General features: G+C 40.5%; 1 protein-coding gene across 3 annotated transcripts in view; it reads left to right on the top strand.

Annotated features, from left to right (window-relative positions):
- The window catches only part of NCKAP5 (NCK associated protein 5), an 835,293-nt gene that overhangs the window by 533,971 nt on the left and 273,865 nt on the right, over positions 1 to 27,457 (top strand). For all 3 annotated transcript variants that reach the window (XM_025404545.1, XM_025404546.1, XM_025404544.1), the window contains exon 6: positions 4,800 to 4,949. In XM_025404545.1, the coding sequence (XP_025260330.1) occupies positions 4,800 to 4,949 (150 nt within the window). The remainder of the gene's footprint in view (positions 1 to 4,799; positions 4,950 to 27,457) is intronic.

Genomic DNA, 27,457 nt, shown 5'->3' with positions numbered 1-27,457 from the left:
GTAGAGGGACTTTTTTCTGTTCTCTTGTCATTTCTGCTACCACTGAGTGCCTTGACAATGTTTTCTTTCTGAAAACTGTATCTTGAGTAATTGAATTCTTAGAACTTTAACCCTGGAAGAGACATTGAGTCCAACTCATCACTTTATCCCTGGGGGAAACTGAGGCCTAAACAGTTGGAATGATTTGCCCAGAAAGTTCCAGAATTGTAAAATCTGAGCACTGAATTCAGGGCATCTGAGCCATTGTCCGTGGTAGATTCTGAACCACCATAAGAACTGCTTTTGGTAAGTCCTGACCTTCAACATATTCGTGATTTTCATTTCCTTCTGTATAAAGACTTTCCAACTAGTCTCCTAGCTCCTTCCTTCCACAGCCCATTCTCCACAGCAACAGTCAGGATGATGTTTCTAAAATGTAAATCAGAACCTACCACTCCTCTACCTCTAGACTTCAGTTCCTCTTTAGTGCACTTGGAATAAAATCCCAACTTCTTCCTGTGCCTCGCAAGACCTTCTATGGTCCAGCTCTCTTTCTGATCTCATTTCCTGCTAGCCTTCCTCTTGTAGTCGCTATGCTCCACCACAGACCCTCCCTCAGCTGGCCAGTAAGGCAGGCCTGGCCCGGCCATGAGTATTTGCTTTGCTAGTCCTTCTGCTGGGAATGCTGTTCCCCAAACCACTGCCCACCTACTTCCTCCTCATTGTTTGGCCTTTGCTGTAATGGCCACCTCCTCACTCAGCCTCACTCTGTTGTTAGGACATCTAACATTGCCCCTAACCATACCACTCTCCATCACATGGTGTTATTTTCTTCATAGCATTTACCACCAGCTATTAATACATTACATTACTTACAGATTTGATTTGGAGTTTGTCATGTTTCCCAACATTAGAATATAATTTCATGGAATATAGGAATTTTGTCTTGTTTTCCACACTCCAGGCCCTAGATCAGCAAATTCCAGTCATCAGTGTTTAACAAAACATTTGTTGGATGAACAAATGAATAAATTGTGTCTGAATTTTTGTCTAATTTCTAAGCATCCTCTCTCCCTCTGTTTCTCCCCAATCTTATTACTCAACTATTGTCTCAAAAAATTTTTCTCTATTATAATCAAACTGATTTCCTTGTAAACCTGCAAGGACAAAACTTACTCTTGACTAGGAGCCTTTTAAAATTTTCTCTTTGACCAAACACCCACCCTATGCCTCTCTAACTATTTAAGTTGTATCACTGTGTTAGAGTATGAGTCACATTCAGTTTCCATGGAATCATGTCTCACAGCTTTCATTGACTGCCCTTTCTTCAAATTATGGAAAGTGACCCTTACATTTTATGTAATCTAAATACTCATATATAATCCATATTGTCTTTAACTATTTCTACATCATAATACCTGGGCACTGTATCTAGGCACTTTAAGAGAGAGAGAGAGAGAGAGAGAAAGTGTGTGTGTGTGTGTGTGTGTGTGTGTGTGTGTGTGTGTGTTTGAAGGGTAGGGCAGTGGCTCCTCATTATTTGCAAATTCTGCATTTGCAAATTTTCTACTCACAGAAATTTATTTGCGACCCGAAAATCAATACTTGTGTCACTTTTGTGGTCATTTGTGAATATAACGTGGAATGGTGAAAAATTAGTCACCCAAGGTTCACGTTACTGGCTGAGATGGAGCAAGGCAGCACTGTGCCTTGTTGTTTTAGCTTTCATGCAATAAACTAGTGTCCTGTTTGTGGTCTATTTAGTGGTACGTTTTTTGTATTTTGTGCTTTTTGTTGGTGATTTCACTGAAACGGCCCTGAGTGTAGTGTTGAAGCTCTGTCTGGTGTTCCTAACCACACGTAGACTGTGATGTGCCCTACAGATAAAATACCTGTGTGTTAGATAAGCTTCCTTCAGGCATGAGTTACGGTGCTGTTGGCTGTTAGGTCAATGTCAATGAATCAATAGTATATGTTAAATGTAAGGTGTCTTTAAATAGAAATACACATAAAACAGGATTATATAATGGCTGGTTAATGAAAATGTGACCAGAGGCTCACAGGAACCTAACTCTGTATTTCCCCTAGGAACAATAATTTCACATTTCCTAAGTCGGTGTCCTGTTCATGAAAATTTTAGAGAACATAACTACTGTGAATAACAAGAATTCACTATATGGTGTGTGAGTATATATATGTTGGCATTAGCCTCATTTAGGAGTTTAGGAGACAAAGACATCAAGACTTATTGAAATTAAAGTTTGTCCAAGGCTAGGTGCGGTGGCTCAGGCCTGTAATCCCAGCACTTTGGGAGGCCGAGGTGGGTGGATCACCTGAGGTCAGGAGTTCAAGACCAGCCTGGCCAACCTGGTGAAAGCCTGTCTCTACTAAAAATACAAAAACTATTTGGCCATGGTGGCAGGCGCCTGTAATCCCAGCTACTCGGGAGGCTGAGACAGGATATTCGCTTGAACCTGGGATGTGGAGGTTGCAGTGAGCCGAGATCATGCCGTTGCACTCCAGCCTGGGTGATAGAGCAAGTCTCCATTTAAAAAAATAATAATAATAAGAGAAGAAGAAGTTTGTCTAAGATCATTTGCCAAACTACTAAATAAATGGTAGACCTGAAATCTGGCTGCCACATTCCGAAGTCTTTTGGCTTTTCATTTACCACCCCAGTGGCTTTTCTTTGTTTTAATTAGCTATTGAGCTCTGATTATTACAGGATACTTCTACAGACACACACATACACACACACACACACACAGAGTCATGCACCTCATAAAGATGTGGGTCAGTGACAGGCCACATGTGTGATGCTGGTCTCTTAAGATTATACCATGATTTTACTGTACCTTTTCTATGTTTAGATATGTTTAGATACACAAATACTTGCCATTGTGTTACAGTTGCTTACAGTATTCAGTAGAGTAACACAGTATATAGGATTCTAACCTAGGTACCATATAGCCTGGGTGTATAGTAGGCTGTCCCATCTAGGTTTGTGTAAATACACTCTATGATGTTTACACAATGATGAAATCTCCTAAGGAATGTGTGACTGTGTATATGTGTATTTATTTGTATGTGTGGATATATGTATGTGTATGTATATACATATGTATATGTGTAAAATATAAGTGGAATATGCTGAGTTGAATGAAAAACTACAGAAAAGTCAAATGAAGATAATTTTAAAACAGCTTGCTTCATAAACCTAGGTTAGTGTTTATTTACAGTCATCCCAAACTACAAAAGAGAAGTAAAACTACCTCTTTGTTTAGGAACAATATATACAAACGTCATCTTTTTTATCATGGAAATGTAAGTCTGACAGGTGGCCAAACCCTAAAAATTCAAAGCTATAAAATTGCTTCCATAACCTGGACTTGTTTCCTGGCCTGTGGATGTACATCTTAAACTTGCCTGTCATTTATCTGAGCTGAACTCACACCTGCGCATGGTATACAGTTAGGCATGCTTAGGTCTGATTTCCTAAAGAACTACAACCTTTCTAATCAGTTGCGCATTTACATATACAGAGATGACAGGAGGAATTAGATCCTGAAATCTGTGCATAACAAGTTCACATGGATGAATTCACTGACTTTGTGGTCTAAAGTGATTTATATATACACACATATACACTGATATATATGTGTGTATAAATATATACATATACATTAAGACATATTTTTACATACTTTGTAATTTGTTTTCATCACTTAAATATTTTTGGAACTTTCAAAGCACCTTGATGGACACAGTTTGAAAATGCTGTGGTTTTTTTTTCTTCTTCTTCTTGTGTTCTTCTTTTCTAAGTAGATTGTATGAGCTCCTTAAGGGTAACAATGATATCTTTTGTGCTTCTGTATTTGCAAATAGATCTTAGCTTAGTACTAAAATATAGAGAAGTCTCTTACCACTGATAATCCAGTTTTGTTCAGATGGTTGATAACAAGCTACACTAAAGCAAAGATTTCTGCAGCATTGCGTTTAGAATTAAATAGTGTAATGGAAGGATGTCACCTGGTTGTGGGGAGCAAGAGTCTCTCCATGCATAAAATAGATGTGTGTTTATTTTTTAATATGGTTATCTCTTGATACTTCTTTTTCCCTTGAAAATGAGAGCCATTCATGAGGCTTAACTTAATACTTCTCAACTTTCAAAAAGCTTCCAGGGATAAGGTTGAGTGAGGGGCTTCCAACATTGAGTCAAGACAAAATAACGTTTTATGTCTGCCTCAAGGCCATAGTACGAACACTGAACAGTGTTACAGAAAGGGACTAAGGGATCCTTAAAAGTTGTGTCATTATTGAGCTGAAAGAACTAATAGGTATGAGCTTTGAATTCTGAAATCACTCTTATTTCAGTATTTTGTGATATTTTATATTCTTTTAATTAAGTGGCTACATGTCCAGTGACTTTAATGATCCTATCTTGAGGAGCTATGCCTTTCACAAATCAAAGTATCAACATTGACCTATTTTTCAGCAATTTACCATACAGTTGAGTTTCATTGTGCAGATAAAATTGGATTAACCACATGACCCCACCTGTGGCTTTGCTGGCTCAGTCACTTTTCCACCTGTGCAAAGGACATCTGCATTCAAAGATGGCGACCCAATGGCTTTGTCCTTCCAGGGTTCAGTAAAAATATCTACATTTTAAAAAATAAACCCCTCTCAGAATTTGTTTAGCAAATTCCCAGCCCCAGAAGAATGCACATGCAGGAGAAGGATTCCAGCCTTTTTAGCCTCCCACTCATGCTTATTTTTCAGTGGAGATTATTGAAAACAGTAATTCTTTCTTGCTTCAGGAAAAACTGTCAGAGGAAGAGAGAAAACATAAGGAAGCTTTGGAAGATCTTCACATGGTGGTTGATGAGGATTCGAGGAGTGAAAGCAGCAGTACAGATGAGGGGAAAGAAAAGACCAAATTGCTATTAGAGAGATTGAAAGCTCTGGAGGTAAGAAATGAAGCAATTTTTACACTCTTCAAGAAAAATAAGTGTTCTGCTTCTTTTATTGGCACTGGTTTTCAGTGAGTATAAATCTTCCCTTTTCAGTTCCCCCACACTAATACGATCTATCATTTCCTACTGAGATTTGCCTACGATGAACAAAAAGTTAGCACTGAAAGGGTCTTGACCTTATATTGTTTTAAAAGGAGTACATAGGGCAGTAATTGATTTTAACTTAAATTCAGCCCTCAAACTGGATTAATTCCTAAAATTGCAAGCTCCTTGAGGTAAGGGGCTATGTGATATTTTACTTTGTTTTCGCGAGTAACTGGTAGAATGAATGAATGAATGAATGAATGACTAAGCAAAATATTTAATAGTATGTAAAGATGATTGGACACACACAGAGAGATGTTAAGCAGTATAGTCATGTCTTTAAAAAAATATGCAGGAATTAAACGTGTAAAGCATCTAACAGTGGAACTGAAACTGGCTAAGGAGACTTAAGGAGATTTTTGGAGCACTGACATTCTCCAGATACCTCCAGATCAGTATATGATGACACTAGTCTGTTACTTGGTGGCATTTGACATGATTTCAAGTGTTAATTCATGAATTTTACAGCAGTCATGAAAGACCATTCCAGTTACTAGTTCTTGATTGAAATGTTGCATGCTTAAAGACTCAGCAAAGATTTTCTTTTTCTATGAGTTCACTTACCTCCCTTCGATAAGCTTATAAAGGGCCTTCACCCAGCATCCAAAAACAGTTCTACCATACAGTCTACAGAATCCTGAAAACTCTACTAGCATAAAGGAATAAGACCTGGAGGCCGGGCACGGTGGCTCACGCCTGTAATCCTAGCACTTTGAGAGGCCGAGGCAGGCGGATCACGAGGTCAGGAGATCGAGACTATCCTGGCTAACACGATGAAACCCCATCTCTACTAAAAATACAAAAAATTAGCTGGGCGTGGTGGTGGGTGCCTGTAGTCCCAGCTAGTACGGAGGCTGAGGCAAGAGAATGGCGTGCACCTGGGAGGCGGAGCTTGCAGTGAGCAGATTGTGTGCCACTGCACTCTAGCCTGGGTGACGCACTCAAAAAAAAAGAAAAAAAAAAAAAGAAGACCTGGAGGGGTCTTGTTTTCTATGCTTGGTTTCTGCAGTGCTACCTCGGATCTACCACATTGTCTGTAATGAGCATATCCATTTTACACTAATTTCCTCGGTGATAATAAAGCAGAATGGTGAGATGATGCACTTTGAAGCCCAGTTCTTGGGATTTCGTTTGAATCCCTGTTCAACTACTTTCTAGCTTTGAAACCATCAGCGTTACTTAGGCTCCCCATGCCTCTGTTCCCTCAGCTGAAAGCATGGGGACAGTAATAGTAACTAGCTTTACAGGGAAGTAATGAGGATTACATGAGTAATTATTTTTTAAATGATGCCTGGTGCATAGTCTCTTTTATTCATCCACACCAAACCGACTCCTTTTCCTTAACTTTGTTCCTACTTATCTGGGCACAATGAATAATAATATAAGGACTGTGAATGAAAGAGTTTGGCTACTCCACACAGGTGTGACGAAAGGCAGACAGGTAAGCCAGTAGCTTCAAACACAGAGCAGAAGAAATATCAACTAAAGTAATCACTAGTAACTCCCTCTTGGCAAAGAGCTGGGAATCAGCCTTGTCTCCTCAAGGGTTCTCATTCTTTTGTCATTTTATGAAGATAGTCACTATAAAAGATAGGAAAGCCTTCTCAAGGGAAACTGAGGTTCCTATTTGAGTTTTAAGAAACTCATAGCTTTGTCTTGAGGTTGAATTAAATAGATTCACAATAGGAAAGAGTCGATATTACCATTTCTTACTCCCAGAGAACCATGTACATAAATCATTAGTTTTTGTTTATGACTACAGAGAAAATTAATCTTAGTTCATGGCGTTGTTAGAGACAAAAATGAAAAGGACGTTTTACTTCATTAAGCTAAGAGGTCTTTAAAAAATGCATTTCCACACCAGTTAGAATAGTGATCATTAAAAAGTCAGGAAACAACAGGTGCTGGAGAGGATGTGGAGAAATAGGAACACTTTTACACTATTGGTGGGACTGTAAACTAGTTCAACCATTGTGGAAGACAGTGTGGCAATTCCTCAAGGATCTAGAATTAGAAATATCATTTGACCCAGCCATCCCATTACTGGGGATATACCCAAAGGATTATAAATCATGCTGCTATAAAGACACATGCATACGTATGTTTATTGTGGCACTATTCACAATAGCAAAGACTTGGAACCAACCCAAATGTCCATCAATGACAAACTGGGTTAAGAAAATGTGGCACATACACACCATGGAATACTATGCAGCCATAAAAAAGGATGAGTTTGTGTCCTTTGTAGGGACATGGATGCAGCTGGAAACCATCATTGTCAGCAAACTATCTCAAGAACAGGAAACCAAACACCGCATGTTCTCACTCATAAGTGGGAATTGAACAATGAGAACACTTGGACACAGGAAGGGGAACATCACACACCAGGGCCTGTTGTGGGGTGGGGGGAGAAGGGAGGGATAGCATTAGGAGATATACCTAATATAAATGACAAGTTAATGGGTGCAGCACACCAACATGGCACATGTATACATATGTAACAAACCTGCACATTGTGCACATGTACCCTAGAACATAAAGTATGATAAAAAAAAATGTATTTGGCAGCAAATGTTTCTTAAACTGTAGTGAGTAAAAGAGAAGCAGTATCTTTTTTCCTTACAGAGAGTTCTTTACATTTCAGGCAACAGCTCTTGATTCCAGCATTAGTTGAATGCAATAGATAATATCTGTAAGTGCCATTAAGCCCCACTATTTTCTTTCATAAAACTATTTTATTTTTTAAATTTCCTATAGTTGTAGTGTCTCTGCTTGTTTCCTAAAATTCATTGTTCAATATTAAATGAACTTTCTCCTTGCCTTCACATCTTACTATCTTCTACTTGAACATTATTTCATTTTATAACAAAGTATGTAAAATAAGAAATACAAATATATGTTTGTAAATATATCTAAATATGTCTTCTTATATAATATATAGATGTCTTTTTGTCATACATGTAATTCAATTTTCATATGAATTTTATATGCTACTTTTTTTATTTTAAAATATTTTCTCCATATTCTCAGTGTCTAGTATCTTTGCATGAGTTAAACATCGTTGTGGGAAAATAGAGAACTGATTTTGACAGACTGCAGTCAGAGCTGGTCACAGACCCCGTGTGGATTTTTATGCTTTAACGAAATGCTCCCTTGGAAAATTGCAAGGGAATTAATTATAATATGTCAAAAATTACTTTGGCAAAATTTGATATACAAGATTTAAAAAAAAAAAACAGAGAATATTTTCCATCAGTGTGTTTTTGGAAGGCAGCTAGGCTCACCAATATACCACCAGCACCCCATCAGCGTGTTTTTGCAATGACCATATTTGTATACCCTAATCTCTTGGCCCCTGGTGTTGTAGATCACAGAAAGGAATGATTTTCAGGGTGGTGGAAAGCAGTCTTCTTTTTCCTCCTCCCTCAACAGGTTCCAAGAAGGTGTAGAAAATGAAATACAGATATGACTTCTATATTACGTTCTTTATTACTGTGACAATGATATTCAAAAACAACTTGAGGAGCCCTTGACTGAGAAAATTGAGTTAATATTGTCTAAGCAAAACACCCCCAGCCACAACCACTGGATTATTCCCTCTTGTCACCATTTCTGGGGCAAGTTCCTACTCATATTCATCAATCAATTCCTGTTTCTTCTACACGCACCAACCACCTGTGAAACAGCGCCCCCTTTACTTGATTTTTCTCAAATCCAACCTAGGAAGGATACGGGGTTATGGCAAAACATTCTGGAGGCTAAGGGCCTTCAACTCTGTCTTTTGATAGTTCTGTTTCCTCTCAGTCCTTTGGTTGCAGGGTATTTCTCAGTAGCCTTTCTCCTCAGTTTCCAGATCCCGCCTTAGAACATGGCCAGCTCTGTCCCACTTACTCTCCTCTCCCTCAGTAACCTTCTCCCACAGCCAGGTTCTGTCTGTCTTTTAATTTGCGGAGCTGTCTAGATCTCTGCATGCCATGTCATGGGCTCATTCCATACCATCCCCATGCTCGGCAAAATATTGTGCTAATTAAGACCTTTACCTTCCTAAAAACACCTCCAGTGCCAACAGTCAAACGTATAAAAATTATAATTATACACACTCTCTCTTTCTCTCGTCAGCCTTATTTTCTGTACTGAGTGCATCGGTTTCAGCTGTTGCCAGCTCTTCACGGTGAAGAGTAGACCGTTTACCCTCACTACTTCCTCTGAGCTTAAATTCTAATTTGTGTTTAGGATCCTGGTGCCTGGAGGAGAAATCATTTGGTGTATATTGGTGTCATAGGGCACACATGGGCAATCTGGATGCCACTTGCACATTTTATGTAACTTCTTGGTGCCTGAATGTAGCATTTTCTATGTTTTTTGAAACTTTGGGTTTTCAAGGCTGCTGTTTCAGAGACTGCTTACTTAGAACAAAGCTCACCATTCTCAACAGCACTGCCATGTCTCAGGTCCCTTCTATGAAAGGATCACTCCTTTCTCCCATGCCACCAGAGGCCACTGATTCAAGGAATCTTCCCAGACCTGCCTTCTAGTATTCACTGGCTTCATCTGGAGTCTTCCCTGTTCTCCACTCCTGGGCATTTGCCCCACTCGGGTCCCAGATTTGCTTGTGGCATGTTCCTTGAAAGACATGATTTGTTTGTCTGCAGTCCCTGCTCCTGACACTCCCACGGGGCCCTTCTCTCCACTCAGGGACCAACTGCACACCTGACTAAAAGTGAAGCTGGACGTTCCCTTGACTCACTCCCAACTCCCACTGCATCTCTGATTCTCAGCTTCTAACCATGGGGAGAACAGGCCCGCCACCACCTGAGAGTCCTAAGCCTAAAAGCATGTGCTGCTGACTTAGCTAGATAGCCTCAAGGTTAAAAGAACTTGGCCACTTATAGGAATGATTTATTTTGTGCAGAAAAATATGGCAATTAAATGTGTTAAGGCGAATAACAGGTTTTTCTGCTCAATTATACCTTTCCATGAAAGGATGACAATTAAAGTGTTGTGCATAAGCATTTCGTTAATCAGTAATTCCTATTTAAAATTAGGTAGTTTAAAATAGACATACCTGGCTGTGCATCGCAATTACATGTAGAACTCGTAGTTGATAGATATATATTAAATATATTCTATGGGCTAAACACTGTTCTTTGCACAGGGATTAGATTAGTTTTCTTGGTCCCCACCCCAGTGGGCAGACACAGGACGCATATACCTATCAAATAATAAGTAAGTAAACAAATAGGCAACTATATGCCTGTAAGTAAGAAAAGTTGGTTGAGGTAGTAGTAGAGAAAGTGCGAACTAGGGGTAGGAGAGGTATTTACTTCAGAAGACCTCTGACATCAGCCATTTGGGTATAATATAAATAATAAAAAGGAGACAGCTGTGTGAAGATCGAGGCAGACCATTCCAAGAGGAGGCAGCTGCAAAGGTGAAAGGCCACCTGAAGATGCTGGAAAGCTTGGCAAGTGCAAGGAACAGAAATAAGAAGTGTGTCCCGGGACACAAGGTACAAAATTTAAAAACGGAAGAAGATGAGTTCAGAGAGGTAGACAAGGGCCAGACACGCTTAAGCCATATAGGCCATGGTCACAATAAAGACTCTGAAAGTGATCTAAATGTAAAAGGAAGCCATTTAGAGACTTTTGAACTGGGAAGGAGCAGTGATGTGACTTCTCATTTATGAAGACAAATTCTTCTGCTTTGTGGGCTAATAGTGGGACATAGGAGGGGCAGGGAGACCAGGTAGAAGGTATTTTTTTGTTTGTTTTTAGATTCAGACAAACAATATTAGTAGACTGGTCTAGGGTAGGTGCCTAGGACTAATAGGGAATGATAATCATACCATATTAATTTCATTGGACTGGAGGTAATGGGAATAATAAACATGTTGGCAAGCCTTCCTATAGGACTTACTATGTCCCAAACACTGTTCTGATTACCATTATGTTTATATATGTTATTTCCATCGTCATAACCCTGTGGGATAGGGTAGTATAGGGACCAACGGGAGCCCTTAGCTCCCTAAAGGTTCACAGAAAATCGCTGACATGAGGCCAACTGATTGATAGGAGAAAAGGCATACACATTTATTTTCAATGTGTATACATAGGAGCCTTCAGAATGGTGACTCAAAGATGCAGGAGAAATTGTCCATTTTTATGCTTATGTTCAACAGAGTATAGAGAGCCATGTAGAAAGAAGAGAATGATGTAATGGTAATAGACAGTGGGGAAACCCTGTGAGGCCTGCCTGTCTAGATTCTTCTTGGCCTCTGCTTGCAGCATTCTTTCCTTCTGAGTGGGGGGCCAAACCTCCTCTAGAATAGGGGTCTTATGATCTGTAGCAAACAAGCCAGATCAGATAATTTCCTTATGGCCAGATTTTACATAGAAAAGCAGAAGGAAAATTAGAGTACTTTTTTTTAGGTTTAATGACTAGCTTTATGGTTTCTTTGGCCTGCCTGGGAGAAGAGGGATTCTAGTTTCTATGGCTAGACTGGGGGAGAATGGAGCTGGGAGACAGGAGGACAAGAGGTCAGAGAAAAACTTTCGCTTCTGAGGCTTCCATTTGGGGATACTGTTTCCTGACTCCCAACAGTAGTTATCACTATTATCCCCATTTTACAGATGAGGAAACTGAGCTCCCCAAAAAAGTTGGATATTTTGCCCAAGGTCATGTAGCCAGTGAGAGAGTCAGAATTTGAACTCCCAATGTATGGCTCTACTAGACTATGCTAGTAAGAAATGGTCAAAGAATATATTTCAGAAGTAAGATTAGGAAATACAGATCAATTGGATGTGGAATATAAGGAAAAGTGAGAAGTCAAGGATAACCTCTAGTTTTTTGGTTTTAGCAACTGAGAGTGAGGTTGTACCAAATTCCTGAGAGAGGCAAGCCTTGAACGAAAGGTGACTTAGCAAAATTAACATGCAATTGTCTGTTGGTTTTTGCCCATGTTAAGTTGACATGCCTATTAAGCATTCAAGTGGTGATGTTCTATAGGCAGGTGGAAATACAAAGTTCAGGTCACGGTTAGAGATATGGATTTGAGGGTCATCAGCATACAGATGACACTCAGCCTCATGGGACTAACTAAAGTCCCATCAGAAGTAACTGTAAATGGACAAGAAGGGGGCAGAGGACAGAGTTCAGAGGTTCCCCATTTTTTTGAGGTCTGGCAGAGGAAGAGGCGCCAGCACCTGAGACTGGGGAGAGTATCTGGTGTGGTGGGAGGAAAATGGAAGGTGAAGTGTTGTAGGAGCCTAAAGAAGAAAGTGCTCCAAGGGTATCCTTGTCGAGTGCTGCTAACAGCACAAGCAAGATGGAGCACAGTATCCGTCCTCGACTCTGGCAAGGCATGGTCAGCTATGACCGGGGTAACAACAGTTTCTGATGGGAGTGGGCAGGGAGGAAAACATGTGGAGACATGTATAGACAGGTCTGAAATGGGTCAGACATGGAGAGGGTCAAAACTGAGGAGAGACAGGGTACAACAGAAACTCTTCAAAAGGCAGCTGATGGTATGGCATGTTAGTGTACCAATGGCCTTGGTCTAGTGGAGAGGATGAAATCAATGATGCAGGAGAGAGAAGTAGGAATGCAAGAATGAGATGTGCAAGCAGGCTAGGGGGATGAAACCAGAGAAGAAATAGAGTTTTTTAAAAACTCAGATGTCTAGAATGTAACCCAGGAAATCCCAGCTCTTTAAATCTACAATGGAAACTGACCATCTGTATTTTTTAAACCTCTGTGGATTATTCAGATGCACAACCAGGATTGAGAACCACAGAAACTGCTTTTAGAGTGATATTTAAAGCTACCAAAACAACTTAGGTCCAGTTCTGTACTGAACTCAACAAGCTTTCACTGGTCTTTTTAAAAATTATAAATTGGTAATTTATAGTTAGATACATTTATGGCATGCAAAGTGATGTTACGATTCATAATACAACATGTAATAATTACATCAAGCTAGTTAACATATCCATCACCTCATACTTAACATATTTTGTGGTGAGAAGGTTTGAAATGGACTCTTAGCAATTTTGAGATGTATAATACTCTATTATCAACAGATTTTGTACCCTTTGACCATGCTCTCTGCATTCTTGCACTCCCATAGTCTCTGTAACCACCATTCTACTCTCTGCTTTCATTGATCTTATGTGGCCAAAAAACATTTGAAAAAAAAGCTCATCATCACTGGTCATCAGAGAAATGCATATCAAAACCACAATGAGATATCATCTCAAGCCAGTTAGAATGGCGATCATTAAAAAGTCAGGAAACAACAGATACTGGCAAGGATGTGAGAAATAGGAATGCCTTTACACTGTTGGTGGGAGTGTGTATTAGTTCAACCATTGTGGAAGACAGTGTGGTGATTCCTCAAGGATCTAGAAGCAGAAATACTGTATGACCCAGCAATCCCATTACTGGGGATATACCCAAAAGATTATAAATCATTCTACTATAAAGACACATGCACATGTATGTTTACTGCAGCACTATTCACAATAGCAAAGAGTTGGAACCAACCCAAATGCCCATCAACGATAAACTGGATAAATAAAATGTGGCACATATACACCATGGAATACTATGGAGCCATAAAAAAGAATGAGTTCATGTCCTTTCAGAGACATGGATGAAGCTGATCTTAACCAACTTGTAATCTAACCTTTCTGTGCCCCTGCCTCCTCTTACGTAGAACTTTCCCTGGCTCTTCAGACTTAGATCCAGAGGCCCTTCCCACATATGCCCAGTGCCATAAGCCTGAAAGCCTGGGGAAAGGTCATCATCCAAAGTGTCCTTCAGTGGCTTCATGTCACCTTTGAGGGCTCCCCTGACATGACCACAGTTATATCCAAGTTTGACTTTGTCTCCTTGCTAGTGAGAGGAACGGGTTATTTTCTTTCCCTTTCTAATTGGCTTTAAGTTCTTACCTTGTTCTTCTTACTTTTATCCTCTCCTATCTTAAGACAATGTAAAAGAAATTAAAAAGTTATAAGGCAGCATGCCAGTGGTATTCTGAATAGAAATTCATAATTGTTGCCTTCTAATCTTTAGATTCTATGACAGTTTGCTGACAGGTAACACCAGACATCCCTCTCTTAGAGTATCTGGCATTTATCTTTCTCTTGATTGTTTTACATCTACCTGTGGGTCACCTAGCAACATCACTAAGCTGGGATTTGAGACAAAAGCTACTCTTTGGTAAGGGGGCTTGAAGTTTTTTAAAAAAATTCCATTTTATGTCATTGTGTAACTTTGTACTAGCAATTTTCTGATTATAAAAGTAGTAAATAGTCACATTACAGAAAATTGGAAAAATCATAAGAAAATAATTGCAATTACACTAATCAGAAATGCTTGCAATTGGCATTTCAGCATGTATATTTCTAGTCTTTTTGTTATTGTTGTACCTAATCAAATTAGGATATCATGAAATATCACTGCATACAGTTAAGTAACCTGCTGTTGCATGCAGTATATCAAAACTGTTTCTCTACATTATTCAATACTTTTCAAAAATATGATGCAATGGCTATGTAGAAATTTATCCAATGGATACTGAGCACCATTTATTTAATCCCCACTATTGGCTACTTAGCTCGTTCACAGTCTTTCACTATTACAATGTTCTTATGAGCATCCTGGTGCCTAAGTCTTTATACACATATATTGTGATAGAATATTTAAAGCATACCATTCTCTTTTAAAGCAGTCATGCCCATTGACAGTTAGAGTTCTTATTTAAGAACCAAAATCAAGAATCTCAGAAATGAAGCTGATGGAGGCAGCACAGTTAGGCAAAGAGTACCCAACCCACACACTCCAAGGGGCCACCATTGTCACTCAGTATAGGACGCAATATTGAGAGGGTCCATGGGCTGCTGAAACAATTTCAAAGATCTAAAATCTTGGGAAAACTTTCTAATGCGGGAAATCTTACTCTTCTTTCAAGGTTCTCTATTTGTGATTACTCTTTCAGTTGCAAGTCATGGAGACACTACTCAGACTGACTTAACCGAAAGGAAGGATGGTTATATAACTGGACAATCAGCTGTAACAAGCCATGATGAATGCAAGGGTTCAGACAATGTCAGAAACCTTTCTCCAGCTCTCAGCTCTGCTTTAATTTGAGCTAGTTCCCCTCTCAGGCAGGCCTTTTCCATGTGATGGCACCAAATCAGCAGCACCGTGCAAAAGCCAGGTCTCTTTCCTAGTCATCCCATCAAAGCTCCTACACTCCAGAGAGAGGGATCTCATTGGCTTGGTTTCAGTTGTAGGCCCACCTCTTGGCCTCTGGAGGGTAGAGCATTTCAACCAGCAGTTCCATCAGTTCCATCAAAGATTTGGCAAAATTCTTGTGTTTTAGTTATTAAAATGTCAGAATTACTTTAATACCACCCAGAAATAATGTTACTGCTTAGATACTGTCTTTTTATTCCCTTCTGTGCCATATTGTCTTTCTTTTTCTCTTCTCTCTCTCTCTCTCTCTCTCTCTCTTTCTCTGTCTGACTGTCTCTCTTCTCTCTCCCATACCTTCCTCTCCCTCCTTTGGCATTTCTAGGCCTGGCCTACTGCTGGATGCTGGAGTTACAAAGAGATACAGAGCATCTTTTCTGCCATTGTTGGAAGGAAGACAAAAATATAGTAGTTAAAAATATGCTAATTAATTAAGGTAATAAAGATAAAGCACATTAAAATTTTAGAAAAATGTAAGGTATGTTCAAGGCTCAGTGGAGCACCAAGACAGAAGTATCTAACTGAATTAGTTTTGGAGAAAGCAAAAAGATAAAGAAGTGGCATTTGAACTGTGATTCTTTGAGGCTTTATGCCAGTTCTACAGGCAAAGATGGTAAAATAAAGAGTGAGGGAATTGCCCAGACAAAAGCAGAAAAGCCTGAAACAGCCTCAAGGAGCCCTCAGAACATGGACCTGTCTGGGACTGGGGCACCTATGGCCAGAGATAAGGCCGAATGGCTCAGCCTGTTTATATGTGTAAGTGCCATGTATTTAATCCTCACCATGGGTTAGTTAGCTTGTTCACACTCTTTGGATGGATAGGTAGTACATGGAACTACCTATCTATCCAACACATCCATATTAAGAGCTAACAACGTTTATGTTTAAAACTCATGCAGTTGCGTTGGCAAGCCTCTAGTCAGTTTAAAGGTGTTCTTAACTAATAGCCCCTTCACTTTCCACACTGAAGCTCCTCGTGGTGCTTCAGCCCATCTATAGAGCATCAAATCACATGCCCAAGCAAACACGCCAAGTGATGCTGCAAACCATCCTGAGCTATGGAGAGAATATTTATGACTTTAAAATGAATGCCCCCAGTGACTTCAGAAGAAACTCAGTAGAAAAATACGTGCATTCCATAAATTGAAGTTCTACCATCATCAAAAGCCTTTGATCAGTGCTCGTTTTCTTTTGGCCTGTCTCTCACTATTGATGTGAGGAAGCTGTACTTGTCTGCAATTTAGGTTTCTTAGTAATAGGCAGCTGAAAGTTCCTCTTACCTTGGCTTTTGTTAGCATCTCCATTGCTGTTTTACAGCAGCCCTTTTGGCCTCCCAACTCCTGGAAGCTTGTTCAATCAAGACATAACCTTTTATCAGTTATGACCAACTGCTGAGGGAAAGAAAAACATTCTCAGTGTGAGGTAAGCCAAGGTGTGAGGGGGTCTGTGACTGCCCTGCATTGCCAGGGCCAGATTTAGGTAGAAGCTTGTTAGAAACACCTCAGATGATAGAAAAAGCCAATATATCAAGAATTAATCTGCATAAATATGTTACTTTGCCCGGCTCAGATTTGTGTGGGGGCTTGTAAGTAAACCCCAGATCTCAGAGAAGGCCAATGCATCAAGGACTAATCTCCATAAATATTCTAAGAGCTATCAAAGAAGAAAAATGAACTATAGGGGCAACATTAAATGTGCCCAGAGATAATTAGAACAAAGTGTTGTTAATTGTGTGTTGGTTTAATGTTATGTAGCCATGGCCTTGTTTTTTTTCACAGAGCATAAATTTTGATGTCAGAGACTGAAAGCTGGCTGGCTTGATTCATCAAAAGGACTCGGTTTGCTTAGTGACAGCCAATTAAGCATTTTAATCCTTACTCTGCAAAGTAAGTTAAAGCCTAGTATATCATGAGTAGAATTGGAAAACAAAACCCCAAATCTTGTTTGTTTGTTTTTTTGTTTAGTGAGTCCCTGGGTTGTTTTAGATGTGATGCTTCTAAGTAACTTACCGAAGTGTCATGAATAAAAATTACACAAGCTGTGATTCAAAAAGCAGTATGATTGATGAGCCGTCCCCAGAACAGAACCACAGCATTCTATTAACTCTAATAGTTTGCCAGGAGAAAATGTTACATAGCCTTGGGGGAAAAAATTGTGGCTCTAGAATGGGGTCCAGAAAAATGCCCTCGTTATATAGGTATTGGCTTGACATGCTGAGTCAGTACCACGGTCACCCTGAAACTATGAAATGCTGTAAAATATCCAGGTAGTCTGATTTCTGATAGCAACCTTTTGAGGGTGATCTAATTCGTTAGCACTCAAATGAGCTCCAACCCTAGAGCCTCACTGCTTAGGGAGTGGGAAATATAGTTTTACTTTATAACCAAAGCAGTGTGACCCAAGTCCTCTAAAGGACCAGAGATTTAAGATGTGGATGTGGGAGGAGAGATTACAAACACCGGCTGTCATGGTGTAAGAGTCTCTACAGTCTTAGTTTTGGTAATTACTCCCGTTTCGGAAGTATCTAATATACATCTTTGTTTTAATGTGTGAATTGAACTTTCTAGATGTAAACATCCTTGGCTGCTTAATAGCATTTTTGCCTTTGGAATTGGGACGCCTTAGTACAGCACACCCAGGGCAGGCTCAGCCTCCCTTTCAGAGTCAGTAAGTGCTGCTGCTCGGCTGTCACGGCGGACGGGGGCTCCTCTAGAAAGCAGGTTCTGCTGTGTTTCTAAAGAAGAGACAGCTTGTAACACGTGTCTGTGGTTTGTTCTGAAAGGACAGCATCTCAACCCAGCAAAGTCAAGAAGAAATATTTTTAAGAACAGAGGGGGAACATGAGCAGTTGGGAAATTTTGCATCGTTTTTCCCAAGATAGAGTCTTTTTTCCCTTACCTTCATCTCATTTGTAGTCATATCCACAAGGCCTTTCTTAGAAACAGGAAAAGTACCTTTTCTTGTGATACCGGGTTTTTTTTTTTCTGTTTCTGTTTTGTTTTGTTTTGTTTTTGTTTTTGTTTGCTTCTTAGGTTCCTGGGGCCAAGTCAAATTGGTTTTGGTAATCTCATAAAATACTAAGATGATCCGGAATTCATTTGGAGGAGACTGCCTCCCATACAGTGTAGTAACTTGGGGGAGGTAACTCTGTGGGTAATTTCAGCTTAAAATGAGAAGCAACTGCGGGCAAATAGCATATGATGTGCAGGTGTTTCTAAGTTCATACGATCAAATGGGTCCTCAGAAATCCAGATCACCAAAAAATCTCCCTGCAGTCTAGTTTTATGAAAGACAAATAAGAAAACAAACAGCCTTTTTCCTTCTTCCCCAAAAGCGGTGTCTGGGTATTTCCTGAGATGAATGTAAATTCTTGATTGCACACCCCATTTATGACCTTACCCCATCCTCAGCGTCTGAAAACTGATCCCAGGGGCCTCCTTGCAAAGGTATAAGAGCTTCATGGATATCATACAGAATCTAAGCCATGCTCCTCACCATGTAATTATTACAACAGACTTAATAATCATATACTGAAGAATAATAATGTTATAACAATTATATAACATTGAAACCTCTTGATGCCATCCAGATGTAAATTCAGTAAATTCACTGATAATATGTTCTTGGAGAAAAGTATAAAAACACATTTATCTGATCCTCATGTTGATCTTAAAACTAGTTCAGTTCACAATTTTAAAACAGAGACATTTGTCAGAAATATTTTTAGTAAGATACAATCTAGGAGTAAAGGTGTAGTGAACAGATTAAATTCTTTTTCTTTTTTGTTGTTTTGAAATGGCGTTTCACCCTGTTGCCCAGGCTGGAATGCAGTGGCACGATCTCGGCTCGCTGCAACCTCCCCTTCTCAGTTTCCAACGATTCTCCTGCCTCAGCCTCCTGAGTAATGGGATTACAGGTGCCCACCACTATGCCTGACTAATTTTTGTATTTTTGGTAGAGATGGGGTTTCACTGTGTTAGCCAGGCTGGTCTCGAACTCCTAACCTCAAGTGATCTGCCCGCCTCGGCCTCCCAAAGTGCTGGGATTACAGGCATGAACGACTGTGCCCAACCCAGCCTAAACATTAATTTCTTTATTCCATTTTCACCTGTTACAAAATGACAGTTTTCAATGAGTTATCAGAGTGGATCTTTTTTAGTGAGTGACAGATGGTTTGGGAGCTGTGTTTTTAAATACAGCTTTTACTTTATTTAGGTATGGCAAAGCCGATAGCTTAGGAGATGAGGGCCACTGAAAAGATAGTTATGATTCTCACAGATTTCAAAAGGAGAGGCATGCCACGCCCTGAGGGGCCTGCAAGGTGAAGCTCAGGGTCTGTCTGGAGACAGAGGAAGGGACAAAGGGGAAACTGCAGAATCTGCAGGCAGGGGTCCTTACTGTGGTTTCTGTGGGAAGGAACAGCAAGCGAGGCAGGGACAACAGGTCCAGAGTTGGCAATTTGAATGATTTCAGCAGGCTGTGGGGCACAGGGGCCCTTCGTGTGAGACCCTGACAGAGAGCTGATTGGAGGTGGTGTGGGCTCTGGGTTGACTTGCATTTGCAAAACTTGCTCACAAGTGAGCTGTTCACTGTCTCTAGGAATTGGTTAACCTTGAAGGTTCGGCCCCTCCAGGATCAGCAAGGTTCCAGATGTCAAAGCCTTAGAATGCGAAAATAAGGATGTATTCATTGCAGACTGTGAGACCTAAATGACATTTTGTTCCTAGGCTTCTGGAGGATTTCCTTCATCACTGGCCCTCAGGCCTCACCAGTTCACCAGGTTCTTTACTTCTTCTCATCCCTGGATGGGACAGGATGGGGGTGGTGAGGGGTGGGTCTTATCCTTCTTCCTCATCGTGTTTCTTTTTTTAAACATTTCTCTGGATCTTCGTTGCTTCTGAGTTACCGTAGGAAAAATTCACTGTGGCACAGACCTCTTTGAATTTATTTGAATTTTTCTTTCCTTCCACAGAACGAATTAGTCATAGTGAATCAGCCAAACACCACGTATTAATCTTTTGGTGTTTTAGGCTTTAGACCTGATTTACTTGTGTCCATGGGCTGCTACCTACCTACCAAAGTGGAGGTGTTGGGGAAAGGCAAGAGAAGAGGTGGAGCGTTGTACCTGGCTCTGTAGTCATCTCAGAAGCCGAGGCTTCCACGAGGCCTTGTTCCCATTGGCCGAGGTTTCCTTCTGTACTGGTGCATTTCATCTCTGACATTGCATTAAGGGGCTTGAAGGGTGGTGCTATTTCTTTCATACAGCCTCTCCTTTGGGGCTCTCCAAGAGCTTGTTACCATTTGGCATTCCACCTTTTAGACTCAAATTTGGGCCCCAAACCTTTGCTCTGAATGGCGGATTTCTGTTTTCTCTAACTGCCTGTCAGCTGGGCTGTCAGCCGCTGCTGTTTCTCGGCCTCCCTGCCCATGCCCCTCCACTGGCTGCAGGCTGTGCTTCAGGGAGTCCTTAAAGCAATTCCTCTGCCTTCTCAGCAGGCAACAGTCCCTTTTAACTTCTCTCTGCAACTCTTCGGGTACCTGCTGCCAGCTGTTCTCTGCACATAACCGACTGAGATGAATCATGTTGCAATGAGCTGCTAATCCACATATAGCCAAGCTTCTCCCCCAGCCAGCCATTCATAAAGGGGCCTGCTTTTCCCTTGAAGCCCCACTTGTACCACTGCACCGGGAAGAGTGCAGAGAAAGGGTACAGCGATAGAAAATAGTAAATGAAGTGGGATCTATTTTGGCGATATAAAAATAACTGTCATCATTACCGTTTATCATTATCTAAGTCTGCCCACAGAAACTTTTCACAGTTCCCCTCTCTCCCCTGTATCCCCTTGAGCATTCATGAGGCATCTGTGAGGATGCTGACAAGTTGGTTCAGAGAAAGACTTTGGAAGCCCCTATTCATCTCAGGTCAGGGTGAGTTGAGTTTGGGTAGCGAGTTTGTGTATCTCAGCACTGGGGCTAATTTCATAGCAGAAGATATATAGTAATCTTTCTTGAAGAATAAGAGGCAATTCTCATAAGACTTCATGAGTTACCTGGGGCAGGTGACAATGAAACCAACAAAGGAATGCTGTATCATAAAATCTCCCAAAGTGAAATCTTGTGAATTCTTCATTTCCTGTATCTAAGAATTAAGCTCTAAAAGAAAACAAGTGTCCTCTCTAGGGTGGGCTCCTGGAGGGCTGGGACAGTGAGCCACATTTCACCTTGAATTCCTATTGGACAGAGCTTGCTGGGTTGAATTATAACATTTGTTTTAATTTCCCAGGCAGTAGATTTCACATACAAATAGAAAGGTTTGAAACAAGTAGAGGGGCCCTGCTAAAGGGATGATAAGCCAAGATAATTGTCATGGAACTAATCTGTTTTCCATTCTTCAGCTGCAGGGTATTGTGTACTATCTGCTGAAGGAATCACTTTATTTTAAAATTACACTTTATTATTAATACTGATAAACCAAGAAGTGACAAATCCCAGGATAGACTCACTTATTTTGCATTATTGCTAGTTTCCATTTATTCTACTATCAATACATACATTAGCATATCTTATTTTTAAATCAGCTGTGCTATGCAATGCCATTTAATGACCTTTATGATGTCTTCTTAATTTTTTTTAGTATCCAGGATAAAAACTTTTCAAAAACTTTTCATATTAACAACCTGAAAGTTTATCATTCTCATAGTCCTCCTATTTGATTTACAAATCACATCATGTTTAATTTTCTTTAAGGATTGCCACCTGTATTTGAATGCACATTAAGCTATGACAAATAAGAAACCATTCACGACAACCCTGATCCTCTAGATAAAAGTAACATGTCTTTGTGAGACTGAAAAAAAAATTTTTTTTTTTTTGAGACAGAGTCTTGCTGTGTCGCCCAGGCTGGAGTTCAGTGGCGCGATCTCGGCTCACTGCAAGCTCTGCCTCCTGGGTTCACACCATTCTCCTGCCTCAGCCTCCTGAGTAGCTACAGGTGCCCACCACCACGCCCAGCTAATTTTTTTGTATTTTTCAGTAGAGATGGCGTTTCACCATGTTAGCCAGGATAGTCTTGATCTCCTGACCTCGTAACCCGCCCGCCTTGGCTTACCAAAGTGCTGGGATTACAGGCGTGAGCCACTACCCCCGGCCGAGACTGAATTTTTTACATGTATGTGTAAGAAACACTACAACCTATTTCATCCATTTTGATCTAATGTTTTATAACTCTCGCTTTTCAAAAATACATCCTGTGATAATTTGGCTTCATCTACAAACTTTTTTATTTTGAGACAGGGTCCAGCTCTGTTGCTCAGGCTGGAGTGCAGTGGTGCGATCTCGGCTCACTGCAACCTCCAACTCCCAGGCTCAAGTGATCCTCTCACCTCAGCCTCTCAAGTAGCTGAGACTACAGGCACAAGCCACCACACCTGGCGAATTGTTGTATTTTCTTTTTGTAGAGACAGGGTTTCGTCATGTTACCTAGGCTGGCCTTGAACTTTTGAACTCAAGTGATCCACCCCCCTCGGCTTCCCAAAGTGCTAGGATTACAGGTGTGAGCCGCAGCACCCAACCCATATATAAACTTATGACGATGATAAAACATTCATGAAGTGGAGTTCACTTTTTTGTTAAGTTTTCATTTCCTTGTCAGCTTTTCAGCAGAGAAATTAAGATGTTTTGGGGAGGTGTAGGGGCAGTGAGAGTATAGTCAACACTATTAGAAAGATAAATGGTGTTTTGAGGGCCGCTGTCACCTGTAGGGTTATAAATTCCAAAAACCAGCAAGACATTGTCATGACTCATTACCACTGAATTGAATCTGGATCTTCACCCTAAAGATGGCTCTAGATACAGTATCAATTGCCTCTTTTCCTCTGGGTGCCTTAGAAGGTCACCCGTATTGGCTCTGCCAGAGGACAGCCTCTTTCTCAAAGAATATCTTATGGAACCTCATCTCTTGATGCTTTTGCTGCAGCAAACTTGGAAATTGATTACCAGACAACCTGAGGGGAGATCACATGGCCAGCCTCCCTTCCCCTCCTCTCTGATTCTGACATCATCTATAATTCTTCCATTTCACTTATTTCCTCTATGTTTAGCTACATCCACCTCCCCGTCTGAGAGTCCTGTATTAAAATGCAAATCTCTTGTGATAAATATCACATGAATATGAATTTCCTGACAAAGGAAAATGGGACTTGCCTTTACCAGTTATAGCCAGAAGAAGTAGAGAGAGAGCTTACTGTCTTGATGCTGGACATCACCTCAGTGTTTTGAAATTTTCCTAATACTGAGGCAGCATAGTAGAAATGAGTAAAGAGTTTGAACATTTCAGCCCTGGGTTCAACTCCTGGTCCTCTCACTAACTTTGGGGACATTAATCTGTGCTTCTGCGTTTCAATCTCACATCTGTAAGATGGAAGCAATAATACATATGCAAACGATTAAATAAAAAGTAACATCTTTTAAATATCTAGCATGGGGTGTGGTACAATAAGAGCACTTTTTCTTCTTAGAGTGAATAGCAAAATCTTAAGGGTTATTACCTCTAGGTAAAATTGAGATAAGTTTTCCCTCAGTTTGTGAGAGAAGTGGCCCATTAAGGATGTTGACTCTGGGTGCTGTGGGCTCTTAATGTCTTATCACGCATCCAGTTGATGGGATATGACTTCCACTGATTCCCAAGGACACAGAGATCCTCCTTTCAGCTAATTAGATGTTTTCATTGCTGCTGCTGTGGCCACATTCCCTTGTTCATCTGTCCTGTGTCCCTTCCAAGCAAAGGAGTGCAGAAACCCCTGACTGTGCTTATGATCACTTCCCCTCCCCACCCCTGTCCCACCCTCACCTTAGCAGGTGGGATCCCCCAGTATTTGTTGATGTAAGTGGGACTATAGGAAGAAATATCAGGTAGCTCCTTTACTAGGACCCTAATTCCCATTTCTGGGTATAAGGAGCATGTCATCCAAGAGTTCCCTTCTCCTGTCCCCTGAGGACCAGCAGCACAGCCTTTCCCCAGTGGAGTGTCTTGACCAACTCAACCAGCTCAGGGCCAGTTTTAATCAAAGCTCCCCAGAAGTCTTTTCTCTGTCATGGGACCCAGAGCACAAGGCCTTGTCCACCATATCCATAGGTGATTATCCTATGGCTTTGCCTCTGGAATCCAAAGAACCTCTCTAACTCCTGAACCCATCTCTGCTGCCTGGATGAAGTCTTCCCTTTGCCCACAGTCCCTCATTTATCCTCTTGGTTCCAGGAAAGCAGTGACTTCTTGGCTGGGGTTGGGCCAAGGGAAATCCTGTGACATGTTCACAATGTCCTTAAAATCATTTTCTTTTATTTATATAAAGAGAGCTCTGCATGCTCAAAATGTGGCTCTTTCAGGACAAAACATAGAACAGTAGGTTCTTCCTATTGGAAGAGAATGATAAGGTACTTACAACACCATGTTTGCCCTCATTGGATACCCTAATGACGGAAAACTCCCTACTTCCCAAAATAGCCCATAGCAAGAACGTGGTGAGGTCGAGAAGCTTAGCAGATAGCTGAGTTCTAATCCAGGCTACTGCACTAACCAGCTATGCGGCCTTGGACAAGTTACTCAAGCTCTCCCAGCTGTCATTGCTCTATATTTAAATGAGTACAGTAATGTATCTAACACGGGGTTGTTGGAAGGATGAAATGAGATGACAATTTTAAGGTCCTTAGCACAGAAATTGGCACAAAATAAGAACTCAATAGAAATGTTAGATAAAATTGTATTTAGCTGTCATCCACTTTGAATGTCTCTCATTTTTAGAATCACTTCTCTGTGTTTCACTCAAGCCTGTTTCCCACTAGTTCTATCCATGAGTGCTAGATCTGCCTCCTGAGGCCACGTAGAATTGAATCCTTCTTCCCCTGACAACTTATCTCATCCAGGGACAACTCCCATGTCCCCCCACCCCAAAACATTTCTTCTTTGGGCTGGATAACCACTGTTTTTCCTGCTCTTGTGTTATATGACATGGTTAAAGTCCCTGCACCATTCTGATCCATCTCCCTGAATGATTTCATTTCTCCATATGCCTTATGAGTGTGGCACCTGGCCAAACACAACTCAAGTTCCCATCTGAGCAGTGAAGAGCAGAGCAAACTCTCATTCCTCTGTCCTCTCTACACATACTGCACCACTCTTAAAGCAGACCAGGTGTGCAGTCACACTTCACTTAGCCCCAGGAGGCTACATACTCATGTCTGCTGTCTCTGAAGTCTCATTGGTAAGGTCTTTTCCCCTGCCTTGTTCTTACACAGTCGTTTCTGGTTTGAGCACAGGGCAGCATGTTGACATCAGTTGAGTTTTACCTGGTTGGGTGGATTCCGTTGTAATCTATGGCTTCTGGCTCTCAGGGCCTTTCTGGAACCTGAGGTTCTTGGCAACATCTGTGCTCTCCACCCTGCTCTGAGTCTGCTGCAGATGTGTTGAAAAGGTGACTCTCTCCACTGGGAAAATGAAAACCTTTATGACCAGCAACATCACTTTTACAGCCAAGTGAACTCCTTTGAGAAAATATTACCCTTTTCTGGGCTTATTTCCTTCCTATGTGTAAAGAGGGGTTTGAGCAGATTGTAAGTTTCTCTCAGCTCTTTGCATCTGTGTTATCACACTTCCTCGCTATACAGAAATAAATATCCCTGTTGCCAACTGGTGATTTACTAGCCTTGCAGCTAACATTGGCACATTTTTACGTTTCATGTATATTCTTCTTTTGACAAGGTATGTTAAAATGGACTATATTCAAATTGATATGCAATCGAAGAGGATATTTTACATGTGACTTATAATGAAGTTTCTATCATAATCTAATCTTAGTTGTTAAAATATGAGAGATTCTTACTTCATTAGTGGTTAAGCCTTGAATGGAAAGATAGGGAGAAATGTCATTGTTTACAAACAGACAAAACCCATTTGGGTATGTTCAGAGGAAGACAGTAAGATGTTGTGCTTTAACATTGTAAAACTCAGTTCAGACCCTGGTGGGTTCAGACCCTACTTGATTTTAAAGTGCCAGAACCTCTTACTTGAATGAAGTGGATTGGTATTATTAAATAATTATAAAATGATAAGACATTGTACTTGGAGATCATCAGATTCCCGAATTATTCTATCATTTTAATGACTTCCTGCAAGCTAACCAGGTTTTAGCAAATTGTTTAGTTGCTCTTCCTAAGAATTACCCCTGTTGGCAGACAGAGACCACTTAGTTGCATTGTGTTAGGCAGAGATGAAAAGGCACCTAGGAATTTGTGGTATACTTGATTACTTTGGCCTGGTGAACTTTGCTAATCAATGCCGCAGAGGAACATTTGAGCCTAAATTTTGCTTGATGTAGCGGAATACCTGAGTGGTCATGTCATCTATTGGAAATCAAGGTTGATTGGATTCCATAATGAATTATTTTAATCAAGGTTTTGCCCAAATTACTTTAACTCTGTTATTTCGCATCCACCTTTAAAGTATATCATTATCTTTGTGTCCAGGATTTTCAGGTCTAAATTATATCTGCATCTCCGAAAACATGGGCTCATGTTTTTAATCAGAGACACAAAATACATATTACAGTTTACACCAAATAAAAATTATAGCAAAATGCAGAACCTTAAAAAAAAAAAAAAAGTGTAAATACGTGATTCTTGAACTGTGGTTGCTAGATCTCAGTAGCGTTGGCATCACCTGGGAACTTGTCAGAAATGCAGAGTCTCAGGCCCAACCTCAGCCCCACAGAATCAGAAACCTGGACGGGGAGGGAGCAGTGGCCAGCAATAAATTTTTTAACAAGTTTTCCAGGTGATTCTGATGCATACTAAAGTTTCAGAATCACTTAACTAAATTGTGTATAATTACCACTAATAAAAATGTTTTCATGTTTAATGTTTATTGAAAAGTCCAAATCCAGATTGAATATAGATGGCAAGTTGAGAAACCTCCTTTCCTGCTTTGTCAATTAAGATATGTTTATCAAAACTTATTTTTAAACATCATAGATAGTCAGATTGTCAAATGTGAATGAACATATATAAAGTTATTTGTTGACCTTCCAAAATTAATTAGGAACTGTAACATA

This window comes from Theropithecus gelada, chromosome 12, assembly GCF_003255815.1.
Source record: "Theropithecus gelada isolate Dixy chromosome 12, Tgel_1.0, whole genome shotgun sequence".
Taxonomy (NCBI): Eukaryota; Metazoa; Chordata; class Mammalia; order Primates; family Cercopithecidae; genus Theropithecus; species Theropithecus gelada.
This window is presented reverse-complemented; position numbering and strand designations above follow the sequence as displayed.